Source organism: Paroedura picta, chromosome 8 (assembly GCF_049243985.1).
Source record: "Paroedura picta isolate Pp20150507F chromosome 8, Ppicta_v3.0, whole genome shotgun sequence".
In the NCBI taxonomy this organism is placed as follows: Eukaryota; Metazoa; Chordata; class Lepidosauria; order Squamata; family Gekkonidae; genus Paroedura; species Paroedura picta.
In genome coordinates this window covers 69,694,270-69,713,179 of record NC_135376.1, presented here as the reverse complement: position 1 = coordinate 69,713,179, position 18,910 = coordinate 69,694,270, and the positions used below count along the sequence as shown (strand labels likewise).

General features: G+C 51.0%; 1 protein-coding gene across 1 annotated transcript; it reads right to left on the bottom strand.

The window, feature by feature from the left end:
- Positions 1–6,002: 6,002 nt before the first annotated feature.
- CYP26C1 (cytochrome P450 family 26 subfamily C member 1) lies at positions 6,003–18,650 on the bottom strand. Its single transcript, XM_077350272.1, has 7 exons — positions 18,333–18,650; positions 17,767–18,027; positions 17,125–17,349; positions 15,467–15,742; positions 13,973–14,128; positions 11,181–11,729; positions 6,003–9,358 (listed from the first exon to the last, which is right to left on the bottom strand). Exons 1-7 carry the CDS (start codon positions 18,537–18,539, stop codon positions 8,960–8,962), a joined length of 2,073 nt encoding a protein of 690 aa, XP_077206387.1. The 5' UTR covers positions 18,540–18,650; the 3' UTR covers positions 6,003–8,959.
- Between the last annotated feature and the right edge of the window lie 260 nt (positions 18,651–18,910).

Here is an 18,910-nt window from a genome sequence, read left to right as displayed (position 1 = left end):
ATACACTTGTGGTGGTTGTTTAGTGGTTGTGCTCAGAGACCTTTAATAGTTGCAAAAATGCAGCAAGGGAAGCTTTTCTCACTTCTACATCTGCAAGTGATGGATACTTCTCCTCTTCATTTTCTAGAATTAGGCAGGGGTTTATTCAGAAATCAGAAGAGTTGCTTTTTTATATATTCAGCTTTTTACTCCCTGAAGGAGCGTCAGAGCCGCTTACAAAAACTTTCCCCTCCCCATAACAAACACTCTGTGAAGTAGGTGGGGCTGAGAGAGCTGTAAGAGAACTGCTCTGTGAGAACAGCTCTGTGACTAGCCCAATGTCACCTATCTGGCTGCATGTGGGGGAGCGGGGAATCAAACCTGGTTCTCGAGAGTATAGTCTGCCGCTCTCAACCACTATACCAAGCTGGCTGTTAGGTCCACAACCTTCAATACTGATTAGTTCTTTGTGTTTCAATCCTATACTGCCCTACAAGGCTCTCAGGATCACAGGTGACATTGGCAAATCTCCCCGCCTACTCAGGGTAAGGCATGCCAAGTGACAAACCTCAAAATGTCAATTGCTTTCAGGGAGTCATTTCCAGAAAAATGGATTAGAAAGAAGAAGACTTTGTCAAGGCTTTGCAATGGAAAGTCTTCCCCAAGGGAGATACTTGGTAATGGGGTGTGTGTGTGTATAATGTATTTATTTTTGGATTTATATCCCGCCTTTCCCAAAAAAGTCAACCTGAGGCAGCTTACAAGTAAAGGCAATAACAATACCCTATAAAAACAATTAAATGCTAACATTTGAAACTATTAACAATAACACTCCGTTAGGTCTGCACTGTAAGTTATCCCCCTTCTTTTGCTAGTTTTCTTCCCCAACTTCTATTGGATATCCATTCTCAGTTGACTTGTAAGCTACCAGAACAGCTGTATTTCCTGCCTCGGCTGATGTAATCCATGTCTGGAAACAGACCCCTGGTTCTTGCCCAAGATATATAAACGTAGACCTCAAATGCTGGACAGTTTTGGCATAACAAGCAGAAATTGACTCAGCCTAAAGTACTGAAACTGTTTTGAAGCTGTATCTGGTTTCCTACAAAGAACGGAAATATATGGAACCTGTCAGGACCAACAAAACCTGAGGACCAGGAAACCGTTTTGAGCCTGTGGGTACCTTTGGAATTTTGAGTGCCACCCCAAAATGGCTTCCACAGGAGGTGTGGCCAAACCCCAAATGGCTGCCGCAGGAAGATGCACCAAAAGGGACACTGGAACCCGTTCATTGGTAAGGGAATTGCATGGCCACCATGCTGCACTCAAGCAACTCCCATATCCAGAGTCTGCCCGTTGCTTTGCCAAGGTTAGTCATAGTACTTTGGGTGGACGTGTAGCCCACTTCTGAGTGTAGGGGAGAAGAGAAGAGAAAGCCTGAAAAGAGCATGGGCTTTTACTCCTGAACACAACTGTCCTTCCAGAATAGTCTACCTCTCTGGACTGTAAGATTAAGATCACTGGCAGTCTTCAAGCAAAGGTTGGATACACACTTTTCTTGGATGCTTTAGAATGCTTTGGGCTGATCCTGCGTTGAGCAGGGGGTTGGACTAGATGGCCTGTATGGCACCTTCCTACTCTATGATTCTATGATTTGACCAAAGCCCCCTAGGAGAAAAGAAGGGTATAAAAATCTACATTCTTCTTCTTCTGGCATTCTGTTCTGAATGCTTAATATGTTTTACAGCTATATTTGTTCCCCTCCCTGCCACCAGAGGGAAGGTGGAGAGTCCCTGATTTTTAAGATAAATCGGTTTTAATAATTAATAATTTGATATTTTATGTGTTTTTAATTGTTCAATTGCATTGGATTGATATCAAGTGTCCTGAGTCCTCGGGAGAAGCATGGCATAGAAATGTGGAAAATATATAGTCTATGGTAACACCTTGAACTTGCCTCTGCAATATTTTGAATCTAATCCTTACTTTAAAAAGGGGGGGAAGGAACAAAAGATAATTCTCTGTGTCACAGAAAATTAACAATTTCACTTATTTGGCTTGGTATAGATTGGAAGAGATTCCAAAAGAAAAGGCAAGCTGGGTAAAATCCTTGTTTTAACCACAGGCATCGTCATCCTTTATTCAGGCCCCCTTGGCTCGATTTGAGTAAGGAAACATGATCATGGCTCTTGCAGCACTCCCAAATATGTCCAAGTTTATTGATTTATTGAGATGTTGATTGGCAACAATTGCTGCAGATCATTTCACTCTTTGGCCAGGATGGTAATACCCATAGTGCTTAAGATCCCAAACATATATCTGAAAACCTTTTCAAATCAGTGCAAAACAACATAAATGAGATTACAGAGAGAAAGTAAAACATCATCCACAAATGACCTGACGTAGGCGGAAAATTTCCCAGGCTTTGCTCCCCAAATGCTTGGTGCAGGGTGTCATGTTTCTGAACAAAATGGCCATCAGAAAGCGAGTGGAAGCAGAAAAGATTCAGACATTAAAACCACGCTGGGCAAGCTAAGCCAGGTGTCCCCCCCCATCCCCAAGATGTTGGCAGCATAATGGGAGCTGCACATTTTGAATCCAGGTCTTAGCAGTGATGATGATGGGGTGGATTCGGCCCACTTTTCTGCTGATGAAAAAGGGCAGAGGAGTCCCCCCTGAACACCCAAAAAGATTATGCTGGAGATCCTGGGACCTGTTTTGACAAAAGCCATGTGAGACGGAGGCTGTAGTAGTGTGATGGAATGGAAAAGCGGGTTGGACCCATCTCCATGTGGGTCACCAGAAGAGATCATCAGCCAAGCACTCTACTTACTAGTGGCCACCAGAAACTTTTGAGGGCAGCAGCCCACCTGGAATTCCCCCCTCCAGTTAAGTGACCCATCTGCCCCTGTTACCCTGGCAAGTGCTTGCATCTAGGAGTTGTCAAGACATATGTCTGGCACATATTGGGCACTGTGCAGGCTGGCACACATGGAGACACTTGATATGGAAAGTTGTTGGATATATTTCTTGGTCAAGGAGGTCAGGCGGGACTCCATCGTCTGCTATAACATGATGGGAAAATTCCCGTCTCATTTCCTCTAGACAAGGCCAACAGAGTTAAGCCTAAATGGGCAGTTATGGGAAGCACAGTAAGACCAGTGCTCCTCCCAGCCAAGCCATAAGATTGTCTCTAGAGAAGCCTGAACTCACTCAATCTTGTGTCTATCTCAAGTGAAGCCTCCTTGTACCAACGACCCTTATTGTTCTCCTCTATCCCTTGATCAATGTGAGCCATTATGTCCAATACAGGTGAGAGCCTGACTGTATCCCCACCTGGAGTTTAGACAAACACTAATCCCATCAGCATGCCTCATCAAGGGCATTATTTATTTTTAATAAGGATCATTTTATTAAATTGTATAATACAATACAAAAAGATAGAAAGCGGATACAGAATCCCCCAAAGAGGTGTAAATATGGTTCCCTAACCCTGTTATTTACTACTGCTTATCTAAAAAGTCTGTAATAATGCCATTGTTCTTGAAATTCTTGTGTAGTTCTTTCGGTTACTCGACTAGTTAATTTGGCCATTTTTTAAAGTTCTGCCAGTTTGTCAAACCAATCCAGTAATGATGGTACCATTGAGACTTTCCAAGTTTTGTCAGAATCATTCTTGCCGATGTAGTGGCGTGAATAAAGAAGATCTCCACTTGACGTGGTTGATTCTCTGGGCAAAGAATTAGCAACATATACTCTGCTTTCAAGAGCCTCTTGTGGCGCAGAGTGGTAAGGCAGCAGACATGCAGTCCGAAAGCTCTGCCCATGAGGCTGGGAGTTCGATCCCAGCAGCCGGCTCAAGGTTGACTCAGCCTTCCATCCTTCCAAGGTCGGTAAAATGAGTACCCAGCTTGTTGGGGGGTAAACGGTAATGACTGGGGAAGGCACTGGCAAACCACCCCCTATTGAGTCTGCCATGAAAACTCTAGAGGGTGTCACCCCAAGGGTCAGACATGACCCGGTGCTTGCACCGGGGATACCTTTACTCTGCTTTCATGGGGAACTTAAAGTTTAACATAATCTCCAATACAGAATGAAGTTTTGCCCAGAATTTATAGATCTTGCTACACCTCCACTATATGTGGGAAAAGGAACCAGTTTTAACCTTACATTTCCAACAAATATCATTATGATCATTCGCACTTTTACTAATAACCTTAGGAGTAATATACCAGCAGTAAAACGTTCTGTTCCAGTTTTCTCTTAGGGATAGACATTTTGTACGCTTAGGCACCTCGAACCATAATCTTTCCCATTCTTCCACTGAGATATTAGGCTGTAGATTTTGCATCCATTTAATCATACATTGTTTGACCTGTTCAGGTTCTGTGTCATATTTCAATAAAAGCCGACATAACTGGCCTTGCAGGTGTGGTTTATTTTGGTGTAATTTTCAAATTATGGGAGTGCTGCTGTAAGATCTATTTGTTCAGGAATTCCAACTTATATCTTGATACTAAGTGGTTATACTCCAATCATTGTAAGTCAATTCCTTCTTTATTAAAAAAAGAATAAAGTAAGGTAAGGCATTATTTTTACATTCTCTGAGCCCCCAGCTCCAAGACCAGTAATCAATCACGTTCCTCCTAGTGGGCAGTCACTGGGGCTGGCCCAGGAATTTCAAACATTATATCAAGCCTTGCCCACCCCAAAGTGTGTGTGTGCACTGTGTGCTGATCCCACCACACCCAGCATCCTGTCCACCCCTGATGTCGTCAACCCTGTTTCTTTGCTGCTTGGATCCAAGAAAGGTGCAGTATTCCTTAACATTTTCCACTGCAGAACTTAGTGTATGTATGTTTTTGCTTGTGTATTCTGAATGTACCCTAATACTTTCCCCAGATAAATCCCTTTGAGTGTAAGCTTAATTGCCGTCTTCTTCCAGGGAACGGACCATGTAAAAAGATCCTGCATTACCCAGCCTCTTGCTATATTCATGATTCTTCACAATTCCCTTTGAGGGATCCAATTTGGGTACCACCCCTAGACTAGGCAGGCAGAAGGATTAAAAGAAACACAGGCTCATCTAATTCTACCATTGCCAGTGTGTCTTTGTAAAGGTGAGCTACTGCTTCAGTTTGTAGAACCTGATTTGAACAATCATACTTGATAAGATGAGAAGACACCCAAGAATTTCTTGTAAACTCATTGGGGAAACCATTGTCCCCCAAGGGCTTTGTTGTTTGCCTGTCTTGCTATGCCTTTGAGTTCTTCTGTGTTCCTCTTTTGCATGCAAGCTGTGGCCAAAGTGCAGACTGCAGTAAATTTCATTTGGAAGAAAAAAAATGGGATTTTATACCCCACTTTTCACTACCCAAAGGAATCTTGAAGTGGCTTACAATCACCTTCCCTTCCTCTCCCCACAACAGTCACCCTGTAGGGTAGGTGGGGTGGAGAGAGCTCCAACAAGACTGTGGCAAGCCCAAGGTCACCCAGCTGGCTTCATGTGTAAGAGCGGATAATCAAACCCAGTACTCCAGATTACAGTCTGCCACTCTTAACTACTCCACCATGCTGGCTCATTTATAACTGGATGTTTGGTTAAGCAGAAATCAGAGCACCACTATCTTCAGGCTCCTTACTGTTACAGGTGAATCATTTTCAGCCCTAATATATTTGGTTTGTTTAGAAGGTAGTTGCCAGCTAGAGGCAATCTGTTGTCTTTTCTTTATTGTAATACTTACATCTTAAACTAATTTCAGCTTCTTTATGTGCAAATCCTACCAGAGTTGCAATTTGCTGTAGTACACCTGTGATCAAGGTAAGTGTACGCTGGCTCTTACAGTGAGATCTTAAACACATGTTCAGCCTTCCAAGACCAGTGTGTGATTCAGCTTAAAACAGGCCCATTCGTCCCTTACAACCCCATGAGGAAAACTGAAGGCTTTCGGACTCCCATTCTCCAAGTCACATCAATCTGGTACATTCTGGGAAACATGGTTAATAAAGACTAAACACAACAATTCCTTACCAGTGTTTATTCCCAATAGATCTTTCCCCCAGGGCAAGGATTTGACCTGTAACTAAGTTTGCTGCCAAACTTGCCCCGAATGCCGATCGCTAATCCTTTCAACGCTAGCACCATGGTGGCAGCCACAGTACAGTTTCAACATGCAACACTACCACACAATGGACATTCTACGGAGGAACGAACGACAGGAACGAAGTGCAAGAACACCTTCAAAACACCACAGCTGAAATCTGATGCTCCCGGAGGGATAAGCCCTGTGGGTTATGCCAGGGGTAGTCAACCTGTGGTCCTCCAGATGTCCATGGACTACAATCCCCATGAATTTGCATTTGCTGGCAGGGGCTCATAGGAATTGTAGTCTGTGGACATCTGGAGGACCACAGGTTGATTACCCCCCGAGTTATACCACATACACTACAACTAAGGGCTTCATGACTGAAAGTTCCTCCTTCCAAGAGCCCCTGCATACAGAAAATCTGCACATAAGAACATTGTTTCTCCCAAAATGTCTATGTGCAGGGACTGGAATGGGGGTTATGACAGGACATTCAAACAGACAAGTCCCCATTGGCAAGTATAAGACACTAACATCATCTCAGGGAGAATTAGGCTTGAGACACAACTGTTTTTCCTTGCTATCATGAAAATCCTAGAATTAACACAGCAGGTTTGAAACAGCTGGACATTTCCAATACAAAAAAAACCCTCCATCAGTTTCAGTCTGATTCTCTTCCTCTCCATGGCACAATCCTCCTGCACCTTGACAAATCCTAGTGGCTTGAACTAGATATCTGGCAGGACCACTGAGAACACCTGAAGACAGACAGCATGGTGTAGTGTTTAAGAGCAGCAGACTCTAATTTGGAGAGTCAGGCTTGATTCCCCACTCCTCTTCCACATGCAGCCCACGAGGTGACCTTGGGTAGTCACAGTTCACTTAGATTCTCAGCCCCACCTACCTCACAGGGTGTCGGTTGTGGGGAGAGGAAAGGGAAGGTATTTGTAAGCCCCTTTGGGTAGTGAAAAGTGGGGCATAAACAACCAGCTCCTCATCCTTCATCCAATCCTTGATATCAAAGCAAGACCCCACCTACTCAGACACTCCTAGCAGAAGGGTCTAGCACCCATGTTTCCCGTTCTACATATCTACATTCCCACATACATTCTCACTCACCTTACATAGCATCAATCCTTCCTCCTTGCAGAGCAGGCCTCATGCTACCTGAAAGACCTCCTCCGAGTGGTGAGTTGCTCAGTAACAGGCAGGAATCCCTCAGGGGGGGGGGTCTTGGCTCAGAGCAAGGGTAGTCAACCTGTGGTCCTCCAGATGTTCATGGAATTGTAGTCCATGGACATCTGGAGGACCACAGGTTGACTACCCCTGGCTCAGAGAGAATCCTTTCTGGGTGACCTCCCCCAAAGGGAGGTGCACACAAATTAAAGCAATCCACCCCCCCCACACACACATATGTAATTATGTGGAACCAGTTTAAACATAAATAGTTCTGTAGTAGGTTCTGTTTCAGAGGGTAGCCGTGCTGGTCTGCAGCCAAACAGTTATATCGGAGTCTCGTAGCACCATCAAGACCCAGTAGACTTTCAGTGTAGAAACTTTTGAGAGCCAAAGCTCTTTTGGATGAAAGCTTGGGTTGGATTTTCTTTAAACATATTTGTCCTTAAGGTGCCACAAAGTCCCTGCTTTTTTGTGCCAAACAGGCTAATCCAACTACTTGCCTGAAACTGATTCAGATATTTGTATGGGAGCTGCTAGTGAATTCAACAAGACAGCCTTAATCTGCTGGTAGGCATTTTCATAGGTGACTTTGGGTACAAGATTGGCTGAATGCAGGCTTCTGGGCTGGCCTGTGCATGTACATTCAAGCAATGACTTCTGCATGCGTGAATCAGTCACAGTTCAAAATTATGTGCTCCCTTGTATCCTCTGGAGATCTATGTGTGCTGGTGGAGTTGATTCACCCACCCGGCAATGAGAAAGAGAGATGCACGCATGTGTGAACTAGACATAGGAATCTTGTCCACGGAATTCCCAACCCCCATCACAGCTTCTCAGAATCAAATATAACTTACAAATCTACATTTGGTGATGTTTGAAATTTAAGGTCAACCAAAATCAATACTGATGAGTCAGCAACCATGCAAAATTTACTTTCTCCCTTTTTCATACAAATGCTCAGTTATACTGATTGCCTTTTCAGAAGTGTTATAGGACATATACAAGAACTGGATCTTAAGCATTAGAAATCTAAATCTTCCTTTCATCTGCTTTCCCTTTGAAGCTTACACTCTGTCTTGGGCTTACAGAGATCTTTATAGTGGCGCCTACCCTCAGAACATGGAAATCTTGCATGGATATGCCAATATTTCCTGACATTTCCATCCATGAGTGGAATGTGTTGCAGTTCTGTCAACACCTGTTTCATTCATGTTCCCTCCTGTCAGGAACTTAGCCATTGTTCCCTTGTCAAGGGACAAAGCTATACTCTGAATTCCGAGGACCCTGAAAAATGTTCATGGGAGAGGGTGGGGAATCAGATGGGATCCACTGAATTACAGCATACCTATACAATCTTGATGGCTCCTCAGTAAAAAAACCACCAAATTGTTTCTAGGGTTCCTTCTGAAATATCTAGCCATGAAGCATAACTTCCCTCAGCCAAGTTGCAATATAGTATGAAACACACCTTAAATTAATAAAAAGTGCAACTGATCATTACAGCCGGGCTTCTCACTGTGGAGCTCCTTTCTCTAAATCTGCATGGATTTTAATAGGCCATTAAGCACCAAGGACAGGGACCTAATCCTTCCCCACACCACCACCTTCAACTGACAGAAAGGAGGGCCTTATGCTGCTAGGTTTCCTGTATTTTAGTCCCCAGAGGGTTGTTTTGCTACGGCCCTAAACTGGAGAAGCGGAAATTACACCAGTGTTCAAGTTTCTGCCTTGTTTGGCTCACCACGTTCTCTCCCAGGCTTCAGGGGATGAAAATAGAGCTGCAGACCATCCACAGGGTGCACAATTGGCACCGTTTGCATCTTGGGGAAGTGGGCCGTGGCCAGTTCCCAGCGGGCTGTGCTGACCAGCTCCATGGCAAGCAGTTTGAGGATGGCCTGGGCCAGTTCCTTGCCAATGCAGTTTCGGACTCCCCCACCAAAGGGGATGTAGTGGAAACGGGCAGAGCCGGCTGCTTTGGGCTCCTCGCCCTCCTCCTGGGGTACCCAAAAGCGCTCTGGATCAAAGGTATCCGGGGGACTTTGATAGATGCTGGCAGTCTCATGCGTGTCCCGGATACTGTACATGACACTCCATCCTTTGGGGATCTGGTAGCCCTACAGGAAGGAAAGGAAAGGAAATCAGCACCAGAGACAGCAGCCTTCCAAGGGGGGCCTGCTAAGAACCCCCCCAGCTGTTTGTCCCTCTATTTAAGCAGCAACTCTTGAGCCCCACAGGTGTTATTAGGACTCAGGCAGCCGATATTTCAGTGAAGAGTGGGTCACACGCTTAAAGGGCCCTTTCCCAAAAAGACAGGTTGTTTCATGTAGAAGAAGGGTTGGTTCTTATATGCCGCTTTTCTCTACCCGAAGGAGGCTCAAAGCGGCTTACAGTCGCCTTCCCATTCCTCTCCCCACAACAGACACCCTGTGAGGGAGGTGAGGCTAAGAAAGCCTGTAGTAGTCCAAGTGAAACATTCACATGACCTGCAGCAACCCAGGGCCTTTTGTGGAACGCTATCTCTTTGCCCACCCCTCACAGCTCTCCCTTGGATTGAGTGTAGTGGGCCATTGGGCTCATCCTCATTGCCTGAGAGGTACTCAGGTAGAATCTTGGGTGTTGGCATCCTCCCCCACCTCCTTCCAGGATGCTAAACACTCCCTTCTGGCCTTTTGAGACACTTAGAAGCTTGTTCTGGTGCAATTGGGCATCTTTCCTTTATCGCAAGAAAGAATGGATGGAAGCAGCCTTTCTCAGGAGTTCCAACTAGAACAGACTATGTTTAATTTATGATTTCTTTGAATCCTTTATACCCAACCTTGCACCCCACTGGGCACCCCAGAGCAGCTCCCATTCTCCCATTGACCCTAACAACCACCCTGTGGGGAGGGTTAGGCTGAGAGCATGCGACCGACCGCCTCAAGGTCACTTAGCAACCTTCAATGGCAGAGCTGGGATTCAAACTAGGGTTTCCCAGATCCTAATTAGACACCCTCACTGCTACCCTACACTGGCTCAATTGAGGGTTCAACCATATGGTTAAGTGTAAGTCAGCCAGATAGGTTCATATTCTAGGAGTGTCCATTTCGCTGCCCATCCCTTTCTCATGCTTTCACCCGTTCATATAAATATGGACCTTGGTGCTCAGAATGCTGCAAGCATCTGCTGTATTGGGTCTGGGAGTATCTTGAATGAGTAGAATACAGACCCTAGTTTTAGGAAGAACAGTGTTAAAAGTGTGGATTCTGGCTCTGCCATTCATGTCATTTGACACAGTGCCTGCTCCAAATTTCCTGATCCTGTATGCGTGTAAAGAACACTTTGGCAATTCTGTGGCATTGAAGAGACCACAGTGGGTCATCCAGCCCAACCACCCACCTTCTCAGGGACACACTCCAGACAGGTGCTCCTCCAATCTCCTACAAACTTCCAATGAAGGAGACTTTACCACCTTCTGAGGCTGCCTATTTCCATCTATGAATCACCCACACTGTCAGAAAATGCTTCCTAATATTTAAGTGGAACCTCCTTTCCCATCATTTGAACCCGTTGCCCTTAGTCCTTGTCTCTAAATCTGCAATAAACACACTGTCCCCCTCTTCAACATGTCTACCTTTTATGTAAACACAGCTATCACATCACCCCCTTGCCCTCCTCTTCTACAAGCTACACCCCCCCACACACACACACCTCTTTCTACCTCTCCTTGTAAGGCAGGGGTAGTCAACCTGTGGTCCTCCAGATGTCCATGGACTGCAATTTCCATGAGCCCCTGCCAGCATTTGCTGGCAGGGGCTCATGGGAATTGTAGTCCATGGACATCTGGAGGACCACAGGTTGACTACCCTTGTTGTAAGGCATGGATCCCAACCCTTCAGCCATCGCCCTTCTCCACACAGATCTAAGAGAGGAATCTTTGACAGAAGCCACACCACTCACATCCAGCTCAAAAGTCTGCAAGGCTGTCCTGTAGCCTCCGGACACAGGCGGCAGCATCCGGAGCACTTCCTTGATCACGCAGTCCAGGTAGCGCAAACGGCTCATCTTCTCCAGGGTCAGGTAAGGTTGGCAATCACACTCAGGTCTTTCTGGCCTGACGAAGAGCCGGCCTGCTTCCTCCCGTCTTTCTGAACCTGCGGCCCCACCACCACTTGTTTTCTGGACTAATCTGTCCATGTGAGGCGAGGGAGAAGGTCTCCCCTCCCCTCGTGGATCTGTACCAGTTTTCCATTCCGGCCTGGCTGGGTGAGGGGCCTTGGAGTCCTTGTTCTGAATCTCTTGTCCACCCACTGTCTTTTGGCAGGGCGGTTGGCTGGTTGGAGATCGGCCAGTGGCGAAGCAACAGCACTGCCTGGGGAGGTCATGGGCCGTCAGCTCCTGCCGGATCTTCTGGATGGCCCAGGGGTGTTTCAGGAGAAGGAGGATCAGGGAAGTGCTGGCGCTGGCTGTCGTGAAGAAAGCCGCAAATATCAGCTCAATGGCAGACTCCTGCAAGAAGAGGCATCAAGAGACAGCGGTGAAAGCGCTGCTTTTGGAGGGTGTTTATTTAGACAGAATGACTCCACCCCCAGCCCGTACCTGGACAGCCCAGGCAATCCCCATCCCCACAGATCTCAGAAGCTAAGCAGGGCTGATCCAGGCTAGGTTGGATGGGAGAATCTCCAAGGACTTGAGTCATAGTTCCTCCAAGGAACACTGGGGGTCATGACGTAGAGGCAGGCAATGGCAAACTATCTCCAAACGCCCCTCGGCTGGCTGCCGGACAATTCTCAGATCTCCCGGCTACACTACACCTGCTGCATGATAAATAAATCCAGACTCCAGTCCCATGCTGTTTTCCATCATTGCTCAAACCTGGAGAATTGGGTTTGATTATCCGCTCCCCCACATGCAGCCAGCTGGGTGACCTTGGGCTTGCCACGGCATTGAGAAAACTGTTCTGGCTGAGCAGTGATATCAGGGTTCTCTCAGCCTCACCCACCTCACAGGGTGTCTGTTGTGGGGAGAGGAAAGCGAAGGTGAATGTAAGCCGCTTTGAGCCTCCTTCGGGTAGGGAAAAGCAGCATATAAGAACCAGCTCTTCTTCTTCTTCTATTACAGCTGCTGTTGGGTTATTGCAGCTGCAAATTCTTCTTTGTTGCTGCATGAACTGACCTATTCGAGCCACTCCGCTACAGCCCTGCCTTATCCGAGAAAAGGACATTTAGTTGCCGGAAATCCCTTTTGTTATTCTCAGCCAGGGAATATCATTGGGATGCTGCACGCAGTCAGGTTGCCTCCCTAGGCAAAAATAGTGTCTCCCTTATAGAGAAAAAGCTCTAAGTTAGCCTGTGGTTTCGTATCCACCCTTCAAGTGCTTCCAACTGGATGAACACAGAATCATTACTCGTAAAGAAAGAAGGGCAGCTGCCCAGAAGAGGATAATCAGCAGCACTTAGCAAGTGGAAGCACAGGTCTTTCTAACAGCCAGGCAAAATGTTGAGACAAAGGACAGAAAAGTGAAAATCTTGTTGTTTTTGGCTCTAAAGGGCTCGTAATGTTTTAAAGATGGGATGTGCAGCTTAATGCATTCCTGACCTTCAGAGCTGGCTTTGCTGAGATACGCAGGTACTAGGACTGTGCTTTGTCTGGCTATTAGAAAAACCTCTGCTTCCACTTGCAGAGTGCCAATCATCCTCTTCTAGACTGCCTTGGGGACTCCGTTGGGGAGTGAAAAGCAGGGTGCAAAACACCAGCTTTACTTCTCATCACTCCTGAAAGACTAGCCAGCATCCCTGACTCGCTTTGGGTAGCGAAAAGCAGGGTATTAATAACTCAGCTATTATCATTATCATCATCATCGTTATTATTATTACTAGCAGCAAAGCCTGTTGTATCTAAAAATACAATGGACGCTAGCCTCCCTCCCCTCCCCCCTTGGACAGGTTAGCCAAGGCCTGGAGAAGCCTCAGCAGCCATTTTCGGGGCAGGGGGGAAGCGTTGGCAGGGACTCCGCTCCTGCCCCCTGCTGCCCCCAAAAGGCCTTCCAAGGCCTGCAGAGGCCTCGGTGGGCCTTTTGGGAGCAAAGGGAGAAGCGCTGGAGGACACTCTGTTCCTTTCCCCACCGTCCCGGACAACCATGTCAAGAAATAACTAATTCAGAAGTTTCACGAAGGTTCTGGAATGTATTGTAAACTCCCCCCCCCTCCCCCGCCTTTTAAAATCCTGCACAAGAATCTACTCTAGTGCAGAACAGGTCATTGAGGAGGCAGGAAATAAGGTGCCTCGAAGAGCTCCAGAGCCACAGTCCACTCCAGAATGACTTCTGGATGGAGCACTGGTATTCACTGGTTTCACAGCCACTGTTAAAGCTCTGCCTGACCAGTGTGTGCATGGGGGTCTCAAGGCAAGAGATATTCATGCCTGCCTCGGCTCCTTTGGTGGCATCCCTGCCAGCCCGGACCAGGGCTGGCCCTGCTTGGCTAGGAAGGTCTGATGAGCCTAGACTTGCCGGGGCCATCCTGCTCAGCTGAAATTCAGCATGGGGAGACTGAGGACCACCTGCCACACTCTCATAGTAGCTCAGGACATGCAGAGCAGATCACGAGACTCCCCTGGAAGGAGAGACTTACTAGGATCTTGGGGGGGGGGATCTGGGATGGGCTATAAATCTCTGCACGTGGTCAGGGGCACTTTTATAACTACTCTTCTGCTGGCTGGCAAGGGTGGTCCCGGTCTGAAGCAAGGGTTACCTTCAGCTCCTGCATGGTCAGCTCTTTGCCGTACTCCTTGGCGCTGTCTATGATGAAATCCAGAGCGTCACTCTCTGCATGGGGGTCCTTTCGCTGCAGCTTCTCCAGGATGGCCTTCTCCATGTACTGGTGCAACAGATCCCGGGCCTTGATTCCCTGGTGGAAACAGGCAGGGTCTTTTCGGGGACAGGCAAGGAAGAAGATCCTTTCCCCAGGGAACCCTGCATCCAAGGGCTTGGCTAAGGCACTTGTGGAGGCAGGCAGCAAAAAGCCCCCAGTGGACTAGCACCTTTGAATCCCCATCAAAAGGCCTTGATGCTCCAATCTGCCTCCCTAGCTTGGAATGCTGAAGATCTGTTACCATATTTCTCCCAGTAGGAGCTCACATTAATTAGAAGCAAGTCTCCAGGGATTCTCTCCCTGAGAGAAGGAGCCAAATGGGCTTTTGGCCAACCCCGCCCCATGACGTCCACCTGGGTGGGTAAGGGAGGAAAGACAGGCAAGTTTTAAAAAGATCGTGCCAGTTTTGTTTGGGGTATAAGCTTTCACGCACACACTCACTACTTCAAGCTGCAAAAGGAGAGTTTTGTTCTAAAGGCAAAGCCAGAGAATCTCATTCTGCTTTGCCACAAAAGTGAACTTTCAGTCTAAGAAATTGGGAAGCACCTTCCCTGCCCCAACTGCATCTACACATGGAAGTCTCTGGGGAAAACTAAGATCTCGGAACCTTCTAGATTAATGGCCTCCCCCCCCCCCCATGACTCTGGGACAGAACAGCAGAGGCTAGAAAGTCCAGGTTCAGGGCAATCCTAAAACAGAGCCACACCTTTTTAACTCTAGGAAAGCCAGAACAAAGTTGGATTTCTATGTTGGTCTGAAAGTTGCCACTGGGCTGAAATTTTATTCCGTTGGTTTGGACCAGCATGGCCACCCACCTGAATCTCTCTGCTTGGGACTGTGGCCCAATCCTCTTGGGTTCCAGCCCCACTCAACGGATCTCCATTGACCCCCACCCTCCCACATACCTGGGCTGGGCAATGTCTAAAGAGGACCTCAATTCCCATTAACAGAACCAAGGTTTTAGGCAGGACAAGGCTCTTCGTCCAGACTTGGGTGGGGTCAATTCCCCCCTTGCCCAGTTCCCTTATCGAAGACCCCGCAAGAGCAAGAGGAGCCCACGGGAAAGCAGCGAGGGGCCCTTGGAGATCGGGCGCTGGCCAGACCCCTCTGGATCACCCAGGTACCCGGGCGTCCAGCCGATCGTAGTCTCCGCAGGGCGCCTGGGCGTTTTCGGCAGCCAGGCAGGCCCTTCTCCTCCCGTCGGAGCACGGAAGAGCGGCCAGAGGGTGGAACCGGAACGGGCGTTTGGTTGGCTACCGGCGGGCTCCGCTTGGGGCTCCGGGGGGGGGGGGGGGACGCGCACTCGGCCGGCGCGGAGGAGGAAGCGGCTGGCTGGCTGGCTGGCCCCTTGCGCTCCCGCCCAGCCTCTCCTACCTTCCGCAACCCGCTGAAGGGGATGTTGAGCGGCAGGGAGAAGAGGTTCTCCACGAGCTGCTCGAAGGCGCGGGCCAGCGCGGCGAAGCGCTTCTCCTCCAGGCGGAGCCCCAGCAGGACGCGGGCCGCGATGCGGAAGGTCAGCGTCTTGGCGGAGGAATAGACGGCCAGCGGGCCCGGCGCCCGGCACCAGCGGCGCACCTCCCGGCCGATCAGCGTCTGGATGCGGGGCAAGTAGCTCTCCAGGGCCGCGCGGCTGAAGACTCGCGCCAAGAGCTGCAGAGAGAGCGGGAGAGAGCGCCGGCTGGGGGTCTCTGGGAAGGCAGCGGGCGCCTGGCACGACCCCCCCCCCGCCCTTGAGCAAGTCCCCGGCCTCCCGCGGTCCCTGAAGGAAGCGCTCGACCACTTCTTCAGGGCCAGGCTCCGGAGCCGGCGGGGGCGGGGTATCCGAGGGGGCGGGGCGAATCCTTGGCCCGATCGGCTCCGCTGGCGGCGGCTAGGCAGGGTCGGCCCCGGTCGCTATTTGGATGCGGGAGGAACCCCCAAGGAGCGCCAGGGCGGCGGCAAAACCACCTTGGGAACCGTCGCCACAAATCAGCTGCGACTTGACGGCGCTTTACTCACACGCATACAAGCGGCAGCCTTCGGACTTTCCCATCACTCCTGGAAACAGCTTTTCTCCCCACCTGAGCAAGAGCTCTGGAGCCTGAGAAGGTGGCGCTATTTTGTGTGGTTTCGGCTGATCCCCTTAGAGGGAGAATCTACGCCTGTTCCCTTTGAAGCGTTTTCTATGGGCGGATATGACTGCCTGACATTTTCCATTCCACCTTGGTGTGTTTGGGGGGAAGGGTCCGGGCATTCTGCAAGGGCTGCCTTCCCCTTTCATTGCTGGCTTAACAGACGCAGCGGAACAAAGTCTGAGTCCAGCGACTCCTTTCAGACCCACAAAGTTAGACGGGTCCGAGGGCGTGCACACACCTCCAGAGTGGCTGCATTTGGTTGTGACACAGTCTACTGATGTAACAGAACTGATTTCTGCTATATATTCTTGGTCATGTAAGAAGAACATAGTCTGACGAAGGGTGCTTGCACTCGAAAGCTCACGCCCTGAATAAATGTTTGTTGGTCTTAAAGGTGCTACTGGACTCTGGTTTTATTGTACCTCCAGATACAGTGACTCAGAATATCCTCAGCCGTAAGGATGGGGTTAATTGCCAGAAAGGGCTGGCCAGAGTAAAGATGCAATTAATCTCCTCCTCCCCCCCCCCACGCCTTTCTCATGGTTGAGGATACTCTGTTCTTCTGTATCTGAGGAAGGAGTTGGTTGTTATACCCCGCTTTTCACTACCTAAAGGAGTCCAACAGCAGACCCCGGTGAGATAGGTGGGAGCTCTGACAGGATTGCTCTGTGAGAACTTCCCCAAGACAGCGACTAGTCCAAGGTTACCTAGCTGGCTGCATGTGGAGGAGCGGAGAATCAAACCCGGCTTTCCCAATTAGAAGCTCTCTGAACCTCTGCACCCGGCTTAGCTGGCCCGAAAGGTGCCTCCGGACTCCGACTTTGTCCTGCTGCTTCTGGCCAACCCAGTGCCCCCCCCCTGGAGAGGAGCCAGACCTTCTCGCCCCCTGCCCCCCCCCCCCCGCCCCGTCGGTCCTACCTTCCTGCGCAGGCGGTGGGTGTCGGCGCTGGCGTTGAGGAGGGTGTGCGAGCCCAGCAGGATCTGGGTGCTGAGCGGCCACTGGGCGCCCACCAGGCTGTGCTCGCTGAGCAGGATCCTGCGCACGTGGTCGGCGCCGCTCACGCGGATGACCGGCTTGCCCAGCAGGTGAGTCTTGAAGACGGGGCCGTAGCGCTGCCGCCGAGAGCTGTGGAAGTGGGAGCCCTGCGGAGAGACGGCCACAAGCGCGGGCACGGCGCCCCTGAGCCAGTGCAGAGCGCCGTTCCCCGCCCGGGTTCGGCACCGCAGGGCAGACTCTGGTAGCCCAGCCTCAGAGCGGAACCAAATGGCCTCTGAGCAGCTGCAGAGCGCCGGCACGGAGGACTCGTTGGGACGGAGGCAGGGAAGGACCCCGGGCGCTTTGCTTTCCTTCCCTCCTGCCCTGCCTTTCTCACACCAACCCTGTGAGGCAGGTTAGGTGGAGAAGGTGTGACTGGCCCTAGGGAACCAAGCCAGCCGCCGCTCTCAGCCACCACCCCTCGCTGCCAGGATCCGGCTCCCAGAGCCCTGCTCCTCTAAGTACGGGCAGAGTGCCGGCCTCCGGCGCTCCCGGGGTCCGAGGGGGCCGGGGAGGGGGCTCACCTGGAGCAGCCAGTGCAGCGTCTCTCCGAAGAAGGGCCAGCCCATGGAGCCCTGGGGCAGAGGCAGGGCGCAGGCGCGGTCGCGGCTCCAGCTCCAGCGGAGCGCCCACAGGTGCCGGGCCAGGGCCAGCAGGAGCCCCAGCGCCACGCCCGCGGCTAGCGCAGCTTCCAGCCACGAGAGCGCCTCGCCGCCGGCCTCGGCGGGCGGCAGCATCTCCGCGCTCCGGCGGCGCCCCTCCAGGCGGCAGGCGGCGGGCTCCGGCTGTCGAGGAAACCGGAGGGGAGGGGAGGGGAGGGGAGGCGGGTGAGCGGAGCGCCGCAGCTGTCCATCCCGCCCATCCCGCCCGGGGACCCTGGAGCCGCCGCCGCCCAGAGCCGAGCGCCCGTCGCGGCGGGCAACCCGCTCCCCATCCCCCCATCCCCGCCCGCGCCGCCGTCCTAACCGGGAGCGCCCCCTGGCAGCCCCTCCAGTGCCCGGCCGGGGCGTCCAGGAAGGCAGGGCGAGGGCGCGGGGCTCGGGCTGGGCTTTCCCGGGCAGCCCCTTCCATCCCGGCGCGGAGTGCCTACCCAGGCGGGGCGCGCCGGCCCCAGCTCCTCCCCGTCCATGCCCTGCGTCCGGCCTGCTTCCAGCTGTCGAGGCAGGCGTCCGGGGGCTCGTCGCCCGGCCCGCGCCCCCAGTGCCGCCGAGCCATTCTCCTCGGCGCAGACATTTATATAGATATTGGCAGCCGCCGGCGGCCCGATCCACCTTCGCGGATGACGTCTGGGCTGCATATTTAAAGGAAGGGCGAGGCGGCTGCCATTGGCGCATCCCGGGAGGCTCCGGGATGAAAGGACCAGAGGGGAGAAAGGAAGGAAGGAGGGCGGGAGTCGCCCGGACGGAGCTCTCCTGGCGGGGGAGGGGGCTTGCCACGCAGGTAGCCAATAAGAGTCGAGCTGGCCCCCCTCCCTCACACCGAGACCCTCCCGCTGCCTGCGATTTGCACGCTGCCGGGGGTCAGTGGGAACCCTGACGCTCCCCGAGAACCCGGTCCTGGGGTCCTCCTTTTGTCGGTACTGTTGTCCCACCCTGAGCCCGCCGGTATTCCGGGGTCAGTCCTTGGTGGGCCGGGAAGGGCAGGCTACGGGCACTGGGCATAGCTCAG

Coding starts and splice junctions, on each gene's coding strand:
- CYP26C1 (XM_077350272.1), bottom strand. CDS start 18,539: ATGCAGCCCAGACGTCATCCGCGAAGGTGGATCGGGCCGCCGGCGGCT. Junction 15,743..17,124: donor CCCACCGCCTGCGCAGGAAG/GTAGGACCGACG, acceptor CTCTCTCTGCAG/CTCTTGGCGCGAGTCTTCAG. Junction 11,730..13,972: donor TGACCATGCAGGAGCTGAAG/GTAACCCTTGCT, acceptor CTCTTCTTGCAG/GAGTCTGCCATTGAGCTGAT.